The sequence below is a fragment of the Chelonia mydas genome, chromosome 1 (assembly GCF_015237465.2).
Source record: "Chelonia mydas isolate rCheMyd1 chromosome 1, rCheMyd1.pri.v2, whole genome shotgun sequence".
Lineage (NCBI taxonomy): Eukaryota > Metazoa > Chordata > Testudines > Cheloniidae > Chelonia > Chelonia mydas.
Genome location: NC_057849.1, coordinates 320,135,762 through 320,155,537, shown reverse-complemented (window position 1 = coordinate 320,155,537; position 19,776 = coordinate 320,135,762). Strand labels below are relative to the sequence as shown.

The 19,776-nt window shown below is 39.0% G+C and overlaps 1 protein-coding gene across 2 annotated transcripts in view; it reads right to left on the bottom strand.

The window, feature by feature from the left end:
- Positions 1-19,776, bottom strand: part of COG5 (component of oligomeric golgi complex 5) — a 309,622-nt gene that overhangs the window by 160,188 nt on the left and 129,658 nt on the right. For both annotated transcript variants that reach the window (XM_037889131.2, XM_043551539.1), the window contains exon 7: positions 17,023-17,153. In XM_037889131.2, the coding sequence (XP_037745059.1) occupies positions 17,023-17,153 (131 nt within the window). The remainder of the gene's footprint in view (positions 1-17,022; positions 17,154-19,776) is intronic.

Here is a 19,776-nt window from a genome sequence, read left to right as displayed (position 1 = left end):
ACAGAAAAATCTTACATTAGATTACTAATTTAATTGCAGTAGCACCTTGGAGCCCTAGCCATAAACCAGGACCCCACTTTGCCAGGCACTACACAAACAGAGAAGATATCACAAAGGTTAACTTCCTGCTGCTTCGTAAGATTTTTTTTTAAAATGACTTTCCCAGATGGATTATAATAATGATCTGTGTAGACATTTAATTATGGCTGCCAAAAAGCAGATTGCATGCACTTCTCCCATTCCCTCCCTGCCATAAATGAACTGTCCGACACATCTGAAATGCCATCATTATAATATAGAACAGCATACATACAATAATGCCTAGCTCTTATATAGACAAAGATACAGATTATATTTCCATTTGAACTCCCTTCCATTAATTCGTAGATTTTATATCATGCGCATACAGATCTTCATGTGGATAAGTCACAAAACCTCTACTCTTTTCCCCATGGCTATGCATTCAACTCTCTCTCTTTCTCTCATCCTTCCCACCCCTCCCCACCACACTTAGTTTTAAATGTATTGAATTATGTTTAACCTATAAGCATAGCTTGTGGGATTTAGTAATATAAACTGTTGTTTTATGAGCTGTTTGACATTTGTCTACTAGGCAAAAAACTATTTAGCATTGTTTTCTCATTGTCTTGCTTCTTTATTACCTTTTGTTATAAACACTGAAATACCATGTAAAGTCTTTTTTGTTATATTAACTATTTGAAATACAACATGACCTGAATTACTGCCAAAAATGTTAAAAAAGAAAGTCATGATTTCTCTAGTGTTGTACAATTTGTTCCAATGAGAAAACACTGATCTATACAGAGAAAGGTAGTGAGATGTAGTAGTGCCGAGCAGGAGTCTACCTAGTATACAATATATTTGGTGATAAATATTTAAAAGAGTATTTCCATATAGCAATAATTTCCAGTTTCTGTGGTGTTTCAGTTTTGCTTTTGGTTTTCTCTGGATCTGGGAAAACCTTTTTGTGTTACTGTAAAAATACAGTGCTCACACCACAGGAAATATGCATAGTGACCACCAGCAGGGTGGTTCTTACAAAAACATAAAATATGTAATCTGAAAAGACAGTCTACCTCACTTGTGGTTTGCACATTTACAGTCCTTAAGTACAGGGGTTACATAAAGTAATACAGAAGTTAATGAACAGGACCCTAGAAATTTATTCCAGCTATTCCAAGGCTCAAACACTACCATCAGTTCCTATGGAAACTAAAAGGATATTCTAGGTTATATCAGTATCAGCTGATCATAGTGCAGAGAAATCTGTGGTTTATTTTAATCCATAGCTCAGAAGGTATAAATGTATTCTTAATGTTTCTTGCTGATTCTGAATTGCCCAAGCCTGGTAAGCAATTCAGTTCCATTAGATCATGCTTCAAGATAAACTGAACACTTTTCAGACGGTAACAGTAATGGGCAAATCTCATAAGGTTGGTCAAGCACTGTGAAGTTCACCATTCAAATGCTGTATATAACGGTAATACATATTTAGAAGATGGTCTTTGGGTGTGGGATGAGTAATAAAGCGTTTAAATTATTTATTTTACATGGTAGCTAACACGCTTTGAAGTTAAAGAAACACCCTTAGATTTACAGAAACCTCTTTTAGTAGTTCCTTGTATCAGATGTTGAAGGAGGTTGATTTTGGCAGTTCAAAAGTTTGTGCAACCCAAAACTATAACACTGAAGATGAACAGTAAGTTGAATAATGCAATATAAATGAGTATTGTTCTGCTAAAAAGAAAATAGTGCGTGAGGATATGGGAAAGGTGGTAAAGATATACAGCCAGCTGACTCTGGGTTCATCTACATAAACTGTGACTGTAAAACAACAGCAGATGCTAAATTGATTTAAGGCACTTAGTTCATCTATTTTAATATCAGCACGGATCACTGCAATCACCTAGTTGACGTTCTGCATAACACAGGCCATTGGACTTGCATGACTTAATTCTTGATTTGGGTCCAATAGCTGTGGTTGAACTAGAACATGATGTTTAGAAAAACATCCAATCTTGATTTAAAAAAAATACAGTGATGAAGAATTCACCACAACCCTTAGAAAGTTGTTCCAATGATTAATTACCCTGTTAATATTCGCGCCTTATTTCTAGTGTGAATTTGTCTAGCCTCAAATTCCAGCCTTTCGATCTTGTTATACCTTTGCCTGCTAAAAAGAAACGCCCTCTATTATTAAATTTCTGATCCCCATTTAGGTATTTATAGTCCAATCAAATCACCCTTTAGCCCTCTCTTTGATAAGCTAAGTAGATCGAGTTCCTTGAGTCTTTCATGATAGTGCATGCTTTCCGACCCTTTAATCATTCTGTGGCTCTTCACTGAACTCTCTTTAATTTTTCAACATCCTTCTAGAAGTTCTGACACCAGAACTAGACACACTATTCCAAAAGAGGTTGCACCAGTGTCAAATACACAGGTAAAATGTCTCTCTGACTCAGAATAGTCTCTCTAATCCTATTCAATATTCCCCTGACATTTCTAACTGGGATGGCCCCACACACATTTTGCACTGAAATAACAAAAGGTGTGATTTAAAACAAATTGAATTAATTGGTGACAGTATAGACAAGCCATAAGGGACCCTATCCAGTTCCTAGTGACGTCAATGGGTAAGTGGATCTGATCTGGGGAACTGCAGAAGCGAGTTGTTGGGGGCAGGAGGGATGCAGAAAGCAGGTTCGTCTCCCACCTCATGCCTAGCCTGAGCGGCGGAACAGGCTGTTGATATACTCCCTCACTTCACAGGAATCTCCCTCAGAGATCTCCAGGAAACTCTTGTGGAGATACTGGGCAATCTGCTGTTTCTGCCCCCAATCCGGAGGGGGGGACCATTGCTGCACACAGGCTAGCCGCATAGGCGCCAGGGCAGAAGCCGCAGACTTGGAGAAGACCCTCCCTTGATTCCCTGCTCACCCTCAGCAGCAAGATATCTTCCATAATGATCACCTCCTGTGGAAAGTGTGGGGACAGGAATGATTATCAGGTCCACCCTACAGTGCTGGCTCTCCTCAAGTGCCCAAGAGCCACGTGCCCAGTGTACAGCAGGGTCCGGGAACAGTGATTTACCCTGCCCCTGCGGCTACTCACCATTTTGGGAGTCTTGTGGCTCACGTGTGCTTGCCTGGGGTCAGCCAGTTGTGACAGGTGTGGAAGTACTGGCTGTGTTTTAAAGCACTGAAACAGTGTTGTCTGTGTTGCAAACAATACTGCTTCTGTAAAATGTTGCATTTAAACTTCACAGAGATGACCTTGGGAGCACAGCCTCCCTCTCTGTTATCGGCAGCAGAACGGCTGTGCAGAATTAGAAAACGTCCAAGAAGAACTAAGGAAGACTTTATGCATGAGATTATGATACACTCCGCCGCCGAGAAAAAAAAATTGAAGGAGTGGTGGGACACCAAGAAGAGGGACCAAAAGGAGAACGCAACACACCAGAAAGAAGCCGCAGAGCGGCTCTTAACAGTTATGGAGCACCAAGCAGACACGCTCCAAGCGATACTAGCTCTTCAAACCGAGCAGCTCCGTGCCTGCCCTCCCTTGCAGCCTCTGTGACAAAATTCTTTCCCATGCACCCCACACACACACACACACCGCCAACACACTTATCAACCTCCTGGCTCCACTCTCTACCTGCAACATTCCACTCCTCCCTCCTCACAGTCCATCAGGGTGGATTCCCACTACCCACTGCACTCAATACCCATCCCTCTGCAGTTTGGCCCTGCTGAGGTACAGCACCTGCTGTATCGTACTCCAAAGGAGAAGGTTGGATGTGATCCCTGGACATACACAAATCTGTAGCTGTCATGGTCTCCGCTTGAGACCTTCCCTTCCCCCATCCGCCTCCCTACTGATGATTTTTTTCATTTGACTCTTTCCTCTGGTTGTTGTCTTTCAATAAAATAATTGTGTTTGTTTGAAAGCAATCTTTATTCTATTAAGTGAGAGCAAAAAGAGCACTGCAAAGCAACATACAATTATGTTAAGGTCCCTTCTTGGATCATGTGCACCAATCACCTCCTAGCATTACAAGCACTACAATCCTGAGCATAGCAATAAATATTAGTGGCTTTCAGCTTCAAACTGATTCCTCAAAGCATCCCTGATCCTTATGGCCCTACACTGTGCCCCTCTAATAGCCCTGGCCTCTGGCTGTTCAAACTCAGCCTCCAGGCACTGAGCCTCTGCGGTCCAGCCCTGAGTGAAGCTTTCACCCTTCCCTTCACAAATATTATGGAGCATACAGCACGCGGCTAAAAGCTTTGGAATATTGTCATCAGCCATGTCCAGCTTCCCATACAGACATCGCCAGCAGGCTTTTAAACGGCCAAATGCACACTTCACAGTTATTCTGCACTTGCTCAGCCTGTTGTTGAACCACTCCTTGCTGCTGTCAAGTTGCCCCGTGTATGGCTTCATGAGCCATGGCATTAAGGGGTAGGCGGGGTCTCCCAGGATCAAAATGGGCATTTCGACTTCCCCTACAGTAATCTTCTGGTCAGGGAAGAAAGTCCCTGCTTCCAGCTTCTGGAACAGGCCAGTGTTCCGAAAGATACGTGCGTCATGCACCTTTCCAGACCAGCCTGCGTTAATGTCTGTGAAACGCCCACGGGGATCCACAAGCGCCTGGAAAACCACTGAGAAATACCCCTTGCGATTAATGTACTCGGTGGCTAGGTGGTCTGGTGCCAGAATTGGAATATGCATGCCATCCATCGTCCCTCCACAGTTAGGGAAGCCCATTTGTGCAAAGCCATCCACAATGTCATGTATGTTGCCCAGAGTCACGGTCTTTCAAGCAGGATGCGATTAATGGCCCTGCACACTTCCATCAACAAGACTCCAACGGTCAACTTTCCCACTCTGAACCGGTTAGCAACCAATCGGTAGCAGTCTGGAGTAGCCAGTTTCCACAGTGCAATCGCCACGCTTCTCCAATGGCAGGACAGCTCTCATTCTCGTGTCCTTGTGCTGCAGGGCTAGGGCGAGTTCCCACACAGTCCCATGAATGTGGCTTTCCTCATGCGAAAGTTCTGCAGCCACTGCTCATCATCCCAGACATGCATCATGATGTGATCCCACCACTCAGTGCTTGTTTCCCGAGCCCAAAAGTGGTGTTCAACTGTGGTCAGCACCTCTGTGAATGCCACAAGCAATCTCGTGTCGTAGCTACTACGCGTGGTGAGATCAACATCACACTCTCCACGGCTCCTCCATATCCCCCCCAGTGGAGGCATCCCACTCCCAGTGCTGTGTGAAGAGCCAGCCCCTGGTCGGAGTGCTCAGCTCACCAATAGCCTGGCCAGCAGGCTCCTTCTTTTCCCCACTGCCTTGGCTGGGCCAGCACCCCAGAAAAGCCCAAGACCCTCCAATCCAGGACACTTGCCCTGCTCACTTGCATTAACGCAGCCCCAACGGTTGACTTCCCAACTCCAAATTGATTCATGACCAACTGGTAGCAGTCTAGAATTGCCAGCTTCTGCACAGCGTTTGCCACATGCTTCTGTATCAATTGGGCAGCTCTCATTCTGGTGTCCTTGCACAGCAAGGCCTGGGGCGAGCTCTGCACACAGTTCCAGGAAGGTGGCTTTCCGCATCCGAAAGCTCTATAGCCACTGCTCTTCATCCCACACCTGCATAACAATACGATCCCACCATTCAGTGCTTGTTTCCTGAGCCCAAAAGCGATGGTCTTCCCTATGCAGATGCTCTGTGAATGCCAAAAGCAATCTAAAGTTACTCCTATCCATATCACACAGCATGTCAGGCAACTAGGAGTCTTCTTCAATTAGGAACTTGATGATTAACTGCATTGCCCTCCCACAAAGATGCTGGGGTGCACAGCACAGAATGACCGTTGCAAAAATGCCGCAAAACAAAGCCCGAAGTCCATGGACTGCTGGGACACAAAGCAATGCATCATGGGACATTTAGCCAGGTAACAAGATGCGCCATGATTTGCTCCGCCTTCCCACAACACCTACAGAAGGTGTCGAGCTGAGCTGTGGGATAGGTATCTACATTGCAATGCTCACACTGTCAGTGATGGTGCCCCCACCTTGGACACGATCTACTGATAGAGGCAGCAAGTGTGAACATGAGATTCCGATTTTTATTATGCCGACTTTTGTGTCTCACCATTACTTTTGTCGACAAAAATTGGTAGTGTAGAGATAGCCTTTGTTAATGTGGCTATTGATGGTTAATTGATCTCATTCCCTGAGGCAGAAATGTAGCAGACTGCCTGTGTAGTAACACTGTTAATGTTCCTATTGTTAGTTAACTGTTCCCATTCTCAGTCAATTCCCCCAGGAGCATAAAACCTGTAAAAGTTTTAAGGCCCCTACATTGCCACAGTGATGTAAAGCCTTATAAATGTCAGCAAGAGAATCGGCTAAGAAGATCTTATGTGCTTTCTCACTTTTTTCCTGTGCCAAAGTGGCACAATGGGGTTAGATTACAGTGCAGGATTTATTTTACTTAGCCACTAAAAGACTTTGAGAGCAAATAAAACATTTACCAGTCAATAAAATGTCAGGACAATCAGAACCAAGCACTTCCCAAAGCACCCAGCCAGGTCCAGGACAATGATTAGCAAAACTGTATGACCTTCACGTGTGAAACTCTGAGCATTTTAAAATGATATTCTACTTCGTTTTTTTGTTGATTTCTGTTTGTTTTTTTCTGTTTGGTGTTCTGTAATGTAGTTAAATGAAAATCCAAGATTATAACTGGAATGCAGGGTATTAGTTACCAAGCGTTTGTAACTTAACTTTCATGTGTTTAGGAAATGCTGAATAGCTATTGTGGTTTTTTTTCTATATTGTAGTTTAAATAACTTACCAAAACAATTGAAACTCATGTGATTATATTGCATTTTTTTTGACAGAATTCGCAGAATTTTGCAGATTTTTTTTTTCCTGCACAGAATTTTTAATTTTTTGGCACCGTATCCTCCCAGGAGTAAAAAAAGGAATAAAGTAAAGAATTCCTCTTTTTTGTGGGTTTTCTTCCCTTTCTTCCTTAATTTGTTTGGGTGTAGTTGGCAGAGGTTTGTTGTTTTTTTGAGAAAAAGCATCGTATGAAAAGCTACGATGGTGTAGTTTACATTCATTTAGATCGGAAAGTAGTTATTTATTTTACATTTATTTATTGGATTCTCTAACATGATCACCAGAATCTGAATGCCTCACAAACATCAATGGATTTATTTTCACAGCATCCATGTGAGGTAGGAAAATACTATTATCTCCCTCTTATAGAGCAGAGTCTGAGGCATAGACACATTACATAATATCCCCACGGTCTCACATGAAGTCTGTATCACAGAAAGAACAGAACCGAGAATCCAAGAATAGTTTGTCTGCATCCCAGTCTAGGTCTTAACTACAAAATAATTTTTCCTTAAGATATACTCTCATTCTTAACTCCTATACAAGGAAATTCCAGAGTCCCAAGATCTCTGCTAATGAAGGTTTGCCTTCCAGTCTTAAGAGTTTCACAACTATTGTTGATAGTCCCAAAGTACCTGAGGAGTGCAGGGTCCTGAAGTATCTCTTCAGTCTAAAGAAAGTCTAAACTAATAAGCTGACCATAAAGGAAAAATTGCTAGAATTTCTGCTCTTGCAAAAAGTTTTTCCAGAAGTACAGATGCACATAGATGAATAGGCTCATAAAACAAATCAGGAAGTCAGGGTCATGGTCAAGGACAAAACTATATTTACATACCCAACACAAGACAGGAAAGATAACCTTATGGTTAAGGTGCAGGAGTAAGAGTCAGAAATCCTGAGTTCCCTTCCCAGCTCTACCTCATGCTTTCAGTTTGACTTGGGCAAGTCACCTGACTTCTTGGCACCTCAGTTTTCCAATGGCAAAAACAAACAAACAAATAATATAGAGATACTACTACTTCTCTGACTTATATGATTATTCACTGCTGGTAAAGCATCTGGAGTTCCTCAAATCAAAGGCACTATGAAAGAGCTAAATGCCATCATCAGATGGTCCTGGCCTGGTTTATTTTGCAAACTGAAGTCGTGAAGCAGGCAGAGGACCATCCAGGTAGAAAGTTACTCAGTCAAGCCCTGGTCCCATCTTACGGCCCAATCCTGCAACCCTAATATGAATAATTTCAATGTCTACATAATTGATGATTCTTCTGGATCAATTTAGAATTTCAGCCATGACAATCATGAGACTATATCAGATTGGTAGGACACACATAGAACTGGTCCCACTCTGGATCTGGAATTTGTTTCTGGCCTAAAATTTCAGCAGGTGGAAGTTATACTTTTGTCATAGACTAACCACTGACTCCTTCAATTCAAAATTGAAGTGTATTTATGTTGTTTCTGGTGGGCTGCCCTTGTATGTATCAATGTGTTTTCAGGCAGTCATGAGAAAGAATATTGTTTAACCAAGCAACCATTCTATCAATGGCTTGGTAGGCATTTATAATGATCTTTTGTCTTTGTTGACAGTGCCCTGTCCATTGGCAACAGCCTCGCAAGTCAACATAGTTTACTTCAGATGAACTGAGAGTAGAAAGAGCAAGAGTGACAGTGGTAAAAGTCTCATGCTGAACCTCACCAATGGTAGCATAAAAACTTTTGAAATCTTATGCTATGTCTCTATAGTAAACCAAAGGTTTCTTCACCTCCATTATAACATCCACAATACTATGCACAGAAAAACTATTCCAGAAGGTTCACAACTTCGTTAATCCTAGCTGGTACAGAGTAGCATTTTTCACCGTGAAGAATTTTCATGTTACTTTATGGATGAAATTATTCAGATCCCCATTGAGCAATATACTGCTGTGTAAAAAGAACAGTATCTCATGCGGACAATTCAAGGCTTTATTCACAAACATTCAGCATGTGTCACTGGCCCTGGATGTGCTGGGAATGCATCAGGCCACTGCCTGCAAGTTGGACCAATATCCATTATTGGTACAGATTGCTGATGTTTCCGTTCAGGAATGACAAGGTATCAGAACACCAGACAGCTGCTGGGAGATCTCTGCTAAAGAAGCCAACTCTTGATGCTTGCAATTTTGCTAATTTTCAACCTGTTTCCAAACATCAGTTTCTGGGAAATGGCCATTGAGAAGGCTTTGACAGGGCAGCAAGGGAGGTTCTTGAATCCTCATATTCCTTTGATATAGGTCAGTAAGGCCTGGTTATGGGATAGAAACTGCACTGATAAAATTTTACTGTGGTCTCCCTCTGCCAATGAATGATAAAGTGTGCATGACAGTTCCTTAAGATCTGGCAGCAGTCTATGATGTCACTGTTTGTGAGGTTTGCTTGTCTTTGTGACTCTTAGCAGGGATTTAGTGGCTCCATTTTTACCCTTCAGAGAGGACTCAGAGGACAACTGTGGGCAATTACTCCTCTATGCCGAACGCCCCCTCATGCAGGGTACCGCCAGGGTCTATTTTTTTCCTCCTGGAAAAAAATATCCTCCCAAGGAGATCAGGGTATGGAATGAGCTCTCAGAGGGAATTCGGACCAAGGTCTTGGAGCAACCCCAGGGTAGAAGCCTAACTCCTCTGAGACCTTCACCTGCTGGGAAGGAAGATGGTGCTTCCCATGGACCCAGCTTTGGGGTTCCAATTTTAAAATAAGCCTCCTTTTTCACAGATGTCAGATAAATGTGAAACTCCATCTTCCCACCCATAACTGCAGAAAAGAAGGAGCTTTTGTTTTTTTTCCCTTCAGAAACTCCTGGCTGCTGTGAGGGGGGATGCTCAGTTATCTACTTTTCTCCATGAGCCTTCTGGATGCTTATCTTTGCTGCTCCCCTTAGATCCCTGGCTACTGCAACAAAAGGAAAGGAGAAGATTTAAAGTTTTCCACTACCCAACCCTTCTTAGCATCCACTATTTTGGGATCCTTTGGCTCATAGCTTTCCCAAGAAACAGTATCAATAGCATAAATTTGATATTATTCTCGACAGGTTCACTACTGCTCAGGTTTCCATAGAACAGCTGCAGTGAAACTGACCAGTCTGGTAAATTTCACTCTGCTGTTGACTGGAAGATCTACAAGATGTGGCAGAGGCAGTGGAGGTATCTGTCTGCAGACTCAGGAAGACAAACAGTACATTACTTTATATTCAAGTCACATCTCTAAGGTCATCTTCATGGCCTTAGAGATGGAGGAATAGCTTAAATTCTGAAGAAGTTGATAACTTACGCTCCCACGCTAGCCATGGAAGAGAGAGATATCATTGTTGTCAGTCCTACTCTTGGGAGGTGCTCAAATACAATGGTGATGTGGGCATCAAAACAAGATTAGGTTAGACAGAGAGAAGATTTGAAAAACATCCTGCTCGACCCCAGTAAGGAGTGAATGGATTTGTCAAGCCCTGCTGACAGTTGAGATCTCTATATTTTGTCAAGGGTAATAGGGATTATCTAAATGACTAAAGATAATAGCAGCAATATCCTCACTGGACAGATAGTTGATGAAATGTTAGAAGGAGAAGTTTCACCTTGTTAGCACTGTGCCTCATGTCATGGTTAACAGCCATCATAAGTCAGGGTAGCTTCACTTGGAGAATAGTACAATTCTAGGAGACAAGTGGTGAATTTTTGGCGCTGTTACAATTCTTTTGCTTAAAAGGTGACACCTATGTGTTTCTCATAGTTATAATTTTTTTCATCCCCCTTGCCCCATTTTCAGATGCTTACTGATGAACTACTGTAAGAGGGCTCATGAAAAGAAGGATGTTGATAAATCGGAGAGGGTTCAGAGAAGAGCTGCAAGAACAATTAAAGGATCAGAAAACATGGCTTATAGGACAGACTCAATTTCAACCTACCTAGTTTAACAAAGAGAAGGTTAAGGAGTGACTTGATTACAGTCTATAAGTATCTACATGGGGAACAAATATTTAATAATTGGCTCTTTGATCATGATCTAATGGCTGAAACGTAAAGCTAGACAAATTCAAACTGGAAATAAGGTGTAAATTTTTAACACTGAGATTAACTAACCAGAGGATCAATTTACCAAGGGTTGTGGAGGGCTCTCCATCACTGACCATATTTAAAATCAAGATTGGATCTTTTTCCTAAATGATATGTTCTAGGAATTATTTTGGGGAAGTTCTATGGCCTATGTTACATAGGAGGTCAGGCTAGATGATCATAGTCATCCCTTCTGGCCTTGGAATCTATTCATCTATAAAACGTGAATTGTTTATATTAAAAAAAAAAGAGCATTGAGTATTTGGCTTATAAAGGAGATGCATGGACTTTGCAAGCATCTACATAAAAACACAAAGTCAAATTCTGATCTTACCAACCACAACTGCGTTCCTTTCAAAAGGAAAAAAAATATCTAGAGATTTCTATTTCAGACACCACTCAGAATTATACTCAGAATAATCTCAAGATACTATGCATCTGTATTAAGATCCTGAGAAATGACAGGTTTCAGAGTAACAGCTGTGTTAGTCTGTATTCGCAAAAAGAAAAGGAGTACTTGTGGAAGGTGCCACAAGTACTCCTTTTCTTTTTGAGAAATGACAGATCATCAGCCTATATCAAAACATCTGATCAAATCCTGTGTATTTTTCATAAATGTTTGAAGAGTGGAATTATATCTTCCTTTTTTATCACTTCCTTAAAAGAAATTAAATACTTTTTGTATTGTAAATTTCAAACTGTCTTCTGATTTGGCTTCAAAATGCATAATGAACTGAGAATACAAGATTCAGTTCTAATTCCCATGGATCTTTAGTTGTTAGTTGGACACAGGAAACAGGAGATGTTTACGATGCAGATTGCATTCACCAGAATGGCTTATCACCATGTTATTGATGGATGATTTAACAAGCAATTTTTAATCATTTCCATGTGCAGTATATTGTGAGAAACAGAAAAATAATTGTCTCACACAATCATTAATTACAATTCTGTCCACAGTGTCAACCCAGATCAACAGAAGCACAAACCTTTTTAAAAATAGTATCTAGAATACAAATTAGAAATATAAAATGTTCTTTGCATATTAATTTGAATAATCTCAAACCAATAGTATTACTTTTTAATAATAAACACACATCTGCATATCTGCTTAATAATTTTGTCTTCTTTGCCTCAGTCAGTGTGAATAAGTTTTAGCATATGTAAAATACAGTAACAGACATGAAATTAAGTCTCCTTTTATTCACCTTGTGATTTATGTTCTTTAAGTTTCCAGCCCAACATTACATACAATTGTAAAGAAGCAGACCTCATTATAGACATTATCTAGCTAGCTTTTTAAAACATTATAGTTAAATTCCCTTCTCCCTCAAGGTGGTTGCAAGAATACTCAGAAATAAACTGTTCGGGAAATACAACTTGTAAATAACTTCTGTAAAGGTTTTCATAATTCTTTCCACAAATACGACTAGATACTTTGGCATAGTATGCTAAAGATGCATTCAATACTTGCCACCTGATCTTGAGAACAGAGTAACATTCTAAATCAACTAACTAAAAATACAAAGGGCTATAAACGCAACACACACAGACATGAATCATGATGGTTGCTAAGACAAAAAAACATCTGTTTAATGTAGCAGGAACATAATCTAGTGTGTTTATTATTTAAAGAGAAATTCAGAACATGAAACCACAAACTACAACTACAGAATGTATATATACATCCAAATTATTCCAAAGTTATCACATCAGAAACTACAAATGCATTATCTTCAGCTGCACAGAGGCATGCCTGCTAAGAAAGGATTAAATAGGAAGTTGGGCTATTTCATGGCTTCTCTTATACAAAACAGAACAAAAAGAAGTAGGGAGGATCCCAGTTATCTTACGGTCAACATCCAGGCTTGAAATGTATGAAAAGTAAATATACCTGTCACATAAATACATACAACTAGAATGATAAAAAATTCTAAACAAAGACTTAGTATCTGTTGTTCATCTCTTATTTCAGAGTAGCAGCCGTGTTAGTCTGTATCCGCAAAAAGAAAAGGAGTACTTGTGGCACCTTAGAGTTAGTCTCTAAGGTGCCACAAGTACTCCTTTTCTTTTTGTTGTTCATCTCTGTAATTCTATATTTCTCAGGACGATGGAAGAAAGCACATAATCTTCTAAAGCACATTATTCTCTTCATCAAGAAATCGGTGAAGCAAACCAAGCAACATTTCATCCTGACAGTTTCATCTTTCTTTTTCTTTTGATACAATTAAGCACTAATAAAGTTTTTCTACACAATCCCCAGTTTGATTGGAAACCGGTCACTCACTAAAGCACAACAGGCATCTACTATAATAATGTCTTGATTATCTTGATACGGTCTGAAATGTCTAATAAAACTATCAATTCTTCAAATGAAGTGAGGTTAATTTTCCTGGGGTTTATTTGTCAGCCCTGTGTTAGTATTTAATATGAATAGAAAATTGTCAGACAAGGTCAAATCTGACATGTGAAAAGAACCCAAACTGAAAGGGGTAAACACTAATCTTAAAGATCTGTTTGCTATACTTAGAATTAAGGCTGTCAATTATTCACAGATAACTCACACAATTAACTCAAAAAAATTGATCACGATTAAAAAATTAATGGCAATTAATCACAGTTTTAATCGCACTGTTAAACAATAGAATACCAATTGAAATGTATTAAATATTTTTGGATGTTTTTCTACATTTTCAAATATATTGATTTCAATTGCAAAACAGAATACAAACTGTATAGTTCTCACTTTATATTATTTTTATTATAAATATTTGCACTGTAAAAATGATAAACAAAAGAAATAGTATTTTGCAATTCACCTCAAATCACCTTTAGTGCAATCTCTTTATCATGAAAGTGAAACTTACAAATGTAGATTTTTTTTTGTTTGTTACATAACTGCTCTCAAAAACAAAACAATGTAAAACTTTAGAGCTTACAAGTTCACGCAATCCTACTTCTTGCTCAGCCAATCGCTCAGGCAAACAAGTTTGTTTACATTTGCAGGAGATAATGCTGCCTGCTTCTTGTTTACAATATCACCTGAAAGCGAGAACAAGCATTGGCATGGCACTGTTGTAGCCGGCATCGCAATATATTTACATGCCATATGCGCTAAACGTTCATATGTCCCTTCATGTTTCAATCATCATTCCAGAGGATAATGCGTACATGCTAATGATGGTTCTGCTCGATAATGATCCAAAGCCGTACGGACCAATGCATGTTCATTTTCATCCTCTGAGTCAGATGCCACCAGCAGAAGGTTGATTTTCTTTTTCGGTGGTTCAGGTTCTGTAGTTTCTGCACTGGAGTGTTGCTCTTTTAAGATTTCAGAAAGCATGCTCCACACCTTGTCCCTCAGATTTTGGAAGGCTCTTCAGATTCTTAAAACTTGGGTCAAGTGCTATAGCTATTTTTAGAAATCTCACATTGGTACCCTCTTTGTGTTTTGTCAAATCTGCAGTGAAAGTGTTCTTAAAACGAACAACATGTGCTGGGTCATCAGCCGAGACTGCTATAACACGAAATATATGGCGGAATGCGGGTAAAACAGAGCAGGAGACATACAATTCTCCCCCTAGGAGTTCAGTTCACAAATTTAATTAATGCATTTTTTTAATGAGCATCATCAGTATGGAAGCAAGTCCTATGGATTGGGGGCCGAAGCACAAAGGGGCATAGGAATGTTTAGCATATCTGGCACATAAATACCTTGCAATGCCGGCTACAAAAGTGCCATACGAACGCCTGTTCTCACTTTCAGATGACATTGTAAAGAAGAAGCGGGCAGCATTAACTCCTGCAAATATCAACAAACTCGTTTATCTCAGTGATTGGCTGAACAAGAAGTAGGACTGCGTGGGCTAGTAGACTTTACATTTTTACTTGTTTTATTTTTGAATGCAGTTATTTTTGTACATAATTCTATATTTGTAAGTTGAACTTTCATGACAGAGATCGCACTTCAGTACTTGTATTAGGTGAATTGAAAAATGCTATTTCTTTTGTGTTTTTTTTATAGTGCAAATATTTGTAATAGAAAATAAATATAAAGTGAACACTGTACACTGTATTCTACGTTGTAATTGAAATGAATACATCTGAAAATGTAGAAAACATCCAAAATATTTAAATAAATGGCATCCTATTATTGTTTAATTGCACAATTAATTTCTTTAATTGCTTGACAGCCCTATTTACAATAAAAAATTACTGCCTACTTCCTCTTAGGTATTGTCTTCAATAGGTTTTTCACACTGGTGTAATACACACTAGGAAAGCCATACTGATGGAAGTCACAGTTCTGTTAGGACTCAGAGAGAGTTGAGTCCTGCAGGATAGGCTGAGGAGAGCCACTCTGCATTATGGGTTATATGGTAACAAGCCCTGTAACCCTGGCACCAGTTAACAGATTATATGGTAAGGAGCCCTACAACCCCCACACTGGAAACAATTAAATGCCTGATATAGGAGAGCAGGGGCAATGGGAAGATAGAACTCCTCCCCTGTGTTAAAGTTTAATAAAAGTTGCAGCCTGCCGCTTAATTCCATGCATCTGTTCTCATTTTGCTGCAGTGTCCACATCAAAACCTACATAGACTGGCCTTAAGTAGGCAAGAAATCTCAGTGTAAGTATAAGTATGAGACAGACTGATCTTTTTTGGCACTCCATTATCTAGCACAAACAAATATGGTAAAGGAGTATTGCATATAATTGATGGTCTCATTTGTTTTTTTCCTGTTAACTTTCAATAGAATTCCTCCACTTTATATCTTAAAAGCGATTAAGCTTAAACCAAGTCTTCAACTCTTAAATGACACTGAAAATGTAAAAGCGGCAAAGAGTTCCGCTTTTACAGATCCAGACTAACACGGCTACCACTCTGATACTGAAAATGTAGGGAACATTGGTGCTATTATAATGTTTTTACTTATAAATCACATTCCTAATTTTTTAACATGACTAGAAAATTTTGTGAAAAAGAGCACACAAATATCTTTTTCGAATATTCTGACTTTGTTTCCCATAGAACCCCAACTTACTACAGAACTGTATTAGACCAAAATTCCACTTACGATAATTAAGGGGCTTTAAAATGAAAAAAAAAAAAGGGTTATTTTAATAATAAAAATGTAAATTTATTTTAAAAATACTAAGACATGAAAATAGAAAAATGCAGAAAAAAGCATAGATGGTATTGTACATAGTTATACAAGAATACATTTATTCAGCCCCTTTAAATTGCAGGTAATCAGATTTAGTATAAATGAATATAATTATGCACATTCATTCTGATACTCCTTAAAATAGATTTTTATCTCAAAGTTTAAGGTGTCTTTAAAGTTTTAATAGGAAATCTTCTGAATCAGTTCATTACACCAAAGCACAGCTAAATGGCAGCAGATTCCTTGCACTTCTCAGAATATACATTTTTCAAATTCATTTATAATGCTCAGTAACCTTAAATATAAAGCACAGAGCATTATGTTAATACAAAATATTTTCAATATTAACAAAAAATCCCTTTACCACAAAAAGAAGTTTGTTATTTTATGTTCTATAAAATACACATTTAATTTTTCTCAAGTTTTCAGGCCCTTATCCTGCAAAATCTTATTTTTTTGAGTAAACTTATTAATGCAATTAACCCCATTAACTTCTGAGAAAAGAAAAGGAGTACTTGTGGCACCTTAGAGACTAACCAGTTTATTTGAGCATGAGCTTTCGTGAGCTGTAGCTCACGAAAGCTCATGCTCAAATAAACTGGTTAGTCTCTAAGGTGCCACAAGTACTCCTTTTCTTTTTACGAATACAGACTAACACGGCTGTTACTCTGTAACTTCTGAGAGTGTCCTTATGTGAGTAACAATTGCTCAGATAAGTAAGATTTTTCAGGTTTGGTCCCTCAGTTTGACAATTCTATAGTAAACAGAATAATTAGCTTCAAAGTTCCATATTCATCTTTGCTTTTGAAATGAAAAAAAATGTTTTTTACCTGAGTCTCTACCCCTTGCTCAAGTAACCGTTTAGCCTGATTTTCAACCTCAAGTCGAGCTCTTGCAATAAAAAGCAGGTCATTTTCAATTACTTCTATTCCAGAGAGGTCTATCCCTTGTGAAAGATAATCTATAAAAGCAACAGAATTTAGATAAAATTTAAAAATTCTGACATGTATGATAATGAAACATTTACAACATACAGATATTTCTGGCATTTTCACAAGATACTTAATGTAGCATGTATTCAAATAATTTATTGTATTAAACAAACTGAAAATCAAAGGAAAATTATTCAAGAAGTGAGCATTACTACAATAAATTCACTGCACTCGTTTCATAGTTTTCCTGTAAACCCAGACATTCCAAATACGTGGGTGTTATAATTAAAGTGCAGAAGTCATGATTTAGTTTGCAGCCTATATGTCAAAGATGACAGAAAAATCTATTTTTAAATCAAAGAGGAAGGATGGTCAAATCTCTTTTCAATATTACAAGAGTGTTTATCTGTTGACAAATAAAATTATGAGTGTTACTAAAGTCATTCCTATATCCACAATATCCTTCTTTCTAACCCCATTTGAAAAAATGTCTCACCTAAATAAGGTATTTCCACATTTCTATTCTTTTATAGCTAACTTATCCAGGGGCCTGATCTTGATCCTCTTGGCAGATACAGGGCATGAATTTTTATTTATCTCTTCTCGTTCCCTTTGAATACTTTCAAAAAAGAATCCCAGGAAGACAACAAAAGCAAACATATCATCAGGTCCTAATTTTACACTTTCCTTCCAGATTAGGACATTATGAGTTTTGCAATTGGCATGCGAAAATTGTTTCCTCCTGTTCGCCAGAACTTCAGCAGATGATAACTGAACGCTGCCAGTTGCTTTGTGGCACGGGTGCATACTACAGATGATACGGCAAACCATCTTTAACAATTCTACATCTAAATTAGGTGAAAAAATCAAATTTACACACATGCCCCCAGAATAACGACCTAACAGATCATTTCTAATAGGTATAATACATATCACAGATACCAGACATAGATTATTTTTTAAAAGTATCTGAAGTCATTCCCCTTTCCCTGTACACCCCGACAAAACTCATTGTGTGGCTTTCCAATCCCCATAAACTGATTCACTGCCATCTCCCTCCCAAATTCATGCTGTCTTCCCTTCAAAACATTATGATATGCCTCCCTCAACTTATTTGTAGCCTTCTTTCCAAGCTGAGGGGAATGAAGGAAAAAGAGTAGGTTCTCAGTATCTTCTCCCCTCCCATGCTGTACTCCGTGGCTGAATAGAGAAGGAAGCCGTGCTATGCTAAGGGGTGTCCTGGGCTCAGGAAGAAGTGGTCAGTGGAGCACCTATCCTGCTTTTCCTTCCAGCAGGCTCCCATGTGGTACCAAAGCCCAGCAAGAAAGCATAGTTTGGCAGCCAAAGCAGCTCTCTCTTCCCTCCCTCCTATCTCCAAGAAGGGACGGGCCAACCACTGGTGGGGCTCCTGAGTACCTATAGCCAAGTTGACAGAACAGTTGCTCAAACTGCTCCTAGCTCACATAGGATGTTGCTGCAAAGATTACTGGTCAGTCCAGAGGAGATGGTGAATAAGAATTAGGGAGCATAGCCCCTCCTGCCTACAGATTTAAAAAGGCAGCACTCCATCAGGTTTCATCTGTAGATATTCAATTTTTTTCCCCTCACGAAAACAGATATTTTGCAGATGTTGATGGCCATGATTCTTGCTAACCCCTAAGAAAGCCTCCTACTTGCCACACACAATTAGGAGAGTACATTTTTCAAGTCCTAAATAAACAATACTGTCATTTCCTCACAAATCAGTCTTCAAATTAAGTTTCCTCATGCCAGCACAGTACATAGCATTGACAGTACATCAGCAAATCAAATAAAAAATTGGTAGATCAGGGACATGGCTATTGTGCTGAATTGGATACAATTACAAAAGAAGTCTTGCAAATCCACATGCAGAAAGAGTAAGGAGAGTACAAATTGAATATGTTTATACAGTAAGATTTCTAAATTTAATATAGCTGAACTCTAGAGAAATATAAAAAGATATGAAAGTTGATCACTTTTTTCAATGTGAATTCTGTGGCAATAGTCTGGTTCTCATGTCTGCTTTACCTGAACATAATGCAATTTTAAGTATATTCACTGGAAATACCAAGCACACAAGTGTAGATAGCTAATCCGATATAAGGGCTACGGATCAGACTTGTACTTCTACTGTCTAAGCAGTGAAGAAATAATACAATGAAACTAAAGTCATTTTATCTTACAATAACTGAATACGTTGGCATGTTGTCTAATGGTCAGAAAGCAGCCTAGTATTTGGTAGCTTACGTGCGCACACAAAGTCAAATGACAAGATTTTGAGCAAAAGAAAAGAAAACAGTTAAGGTGGGTTTTCCTTAAAAAAATAATCAAGGAATAATTGCAGTATAATACATCATAACCTACCAATCTGAAAATAATTGTTTTTTCATTGTAACTGACACTTAAAACTTTCTAATTTCTTAAAACTGTTATTAGAGACACATGGTGGGTGAAGTAATATCTTTTATTGGACCTGTGACACTTTGCACCCCATATTCACCATAGTGATATAATTATGACATGATTATGACATAATTATGATGCATCTTGTGCAAGATGTGTCATGTAAAGTGTCAATGGAAAAGTTATGGTTTGCTGAATATGATTACCCTATTTGTATGAATGTATCAT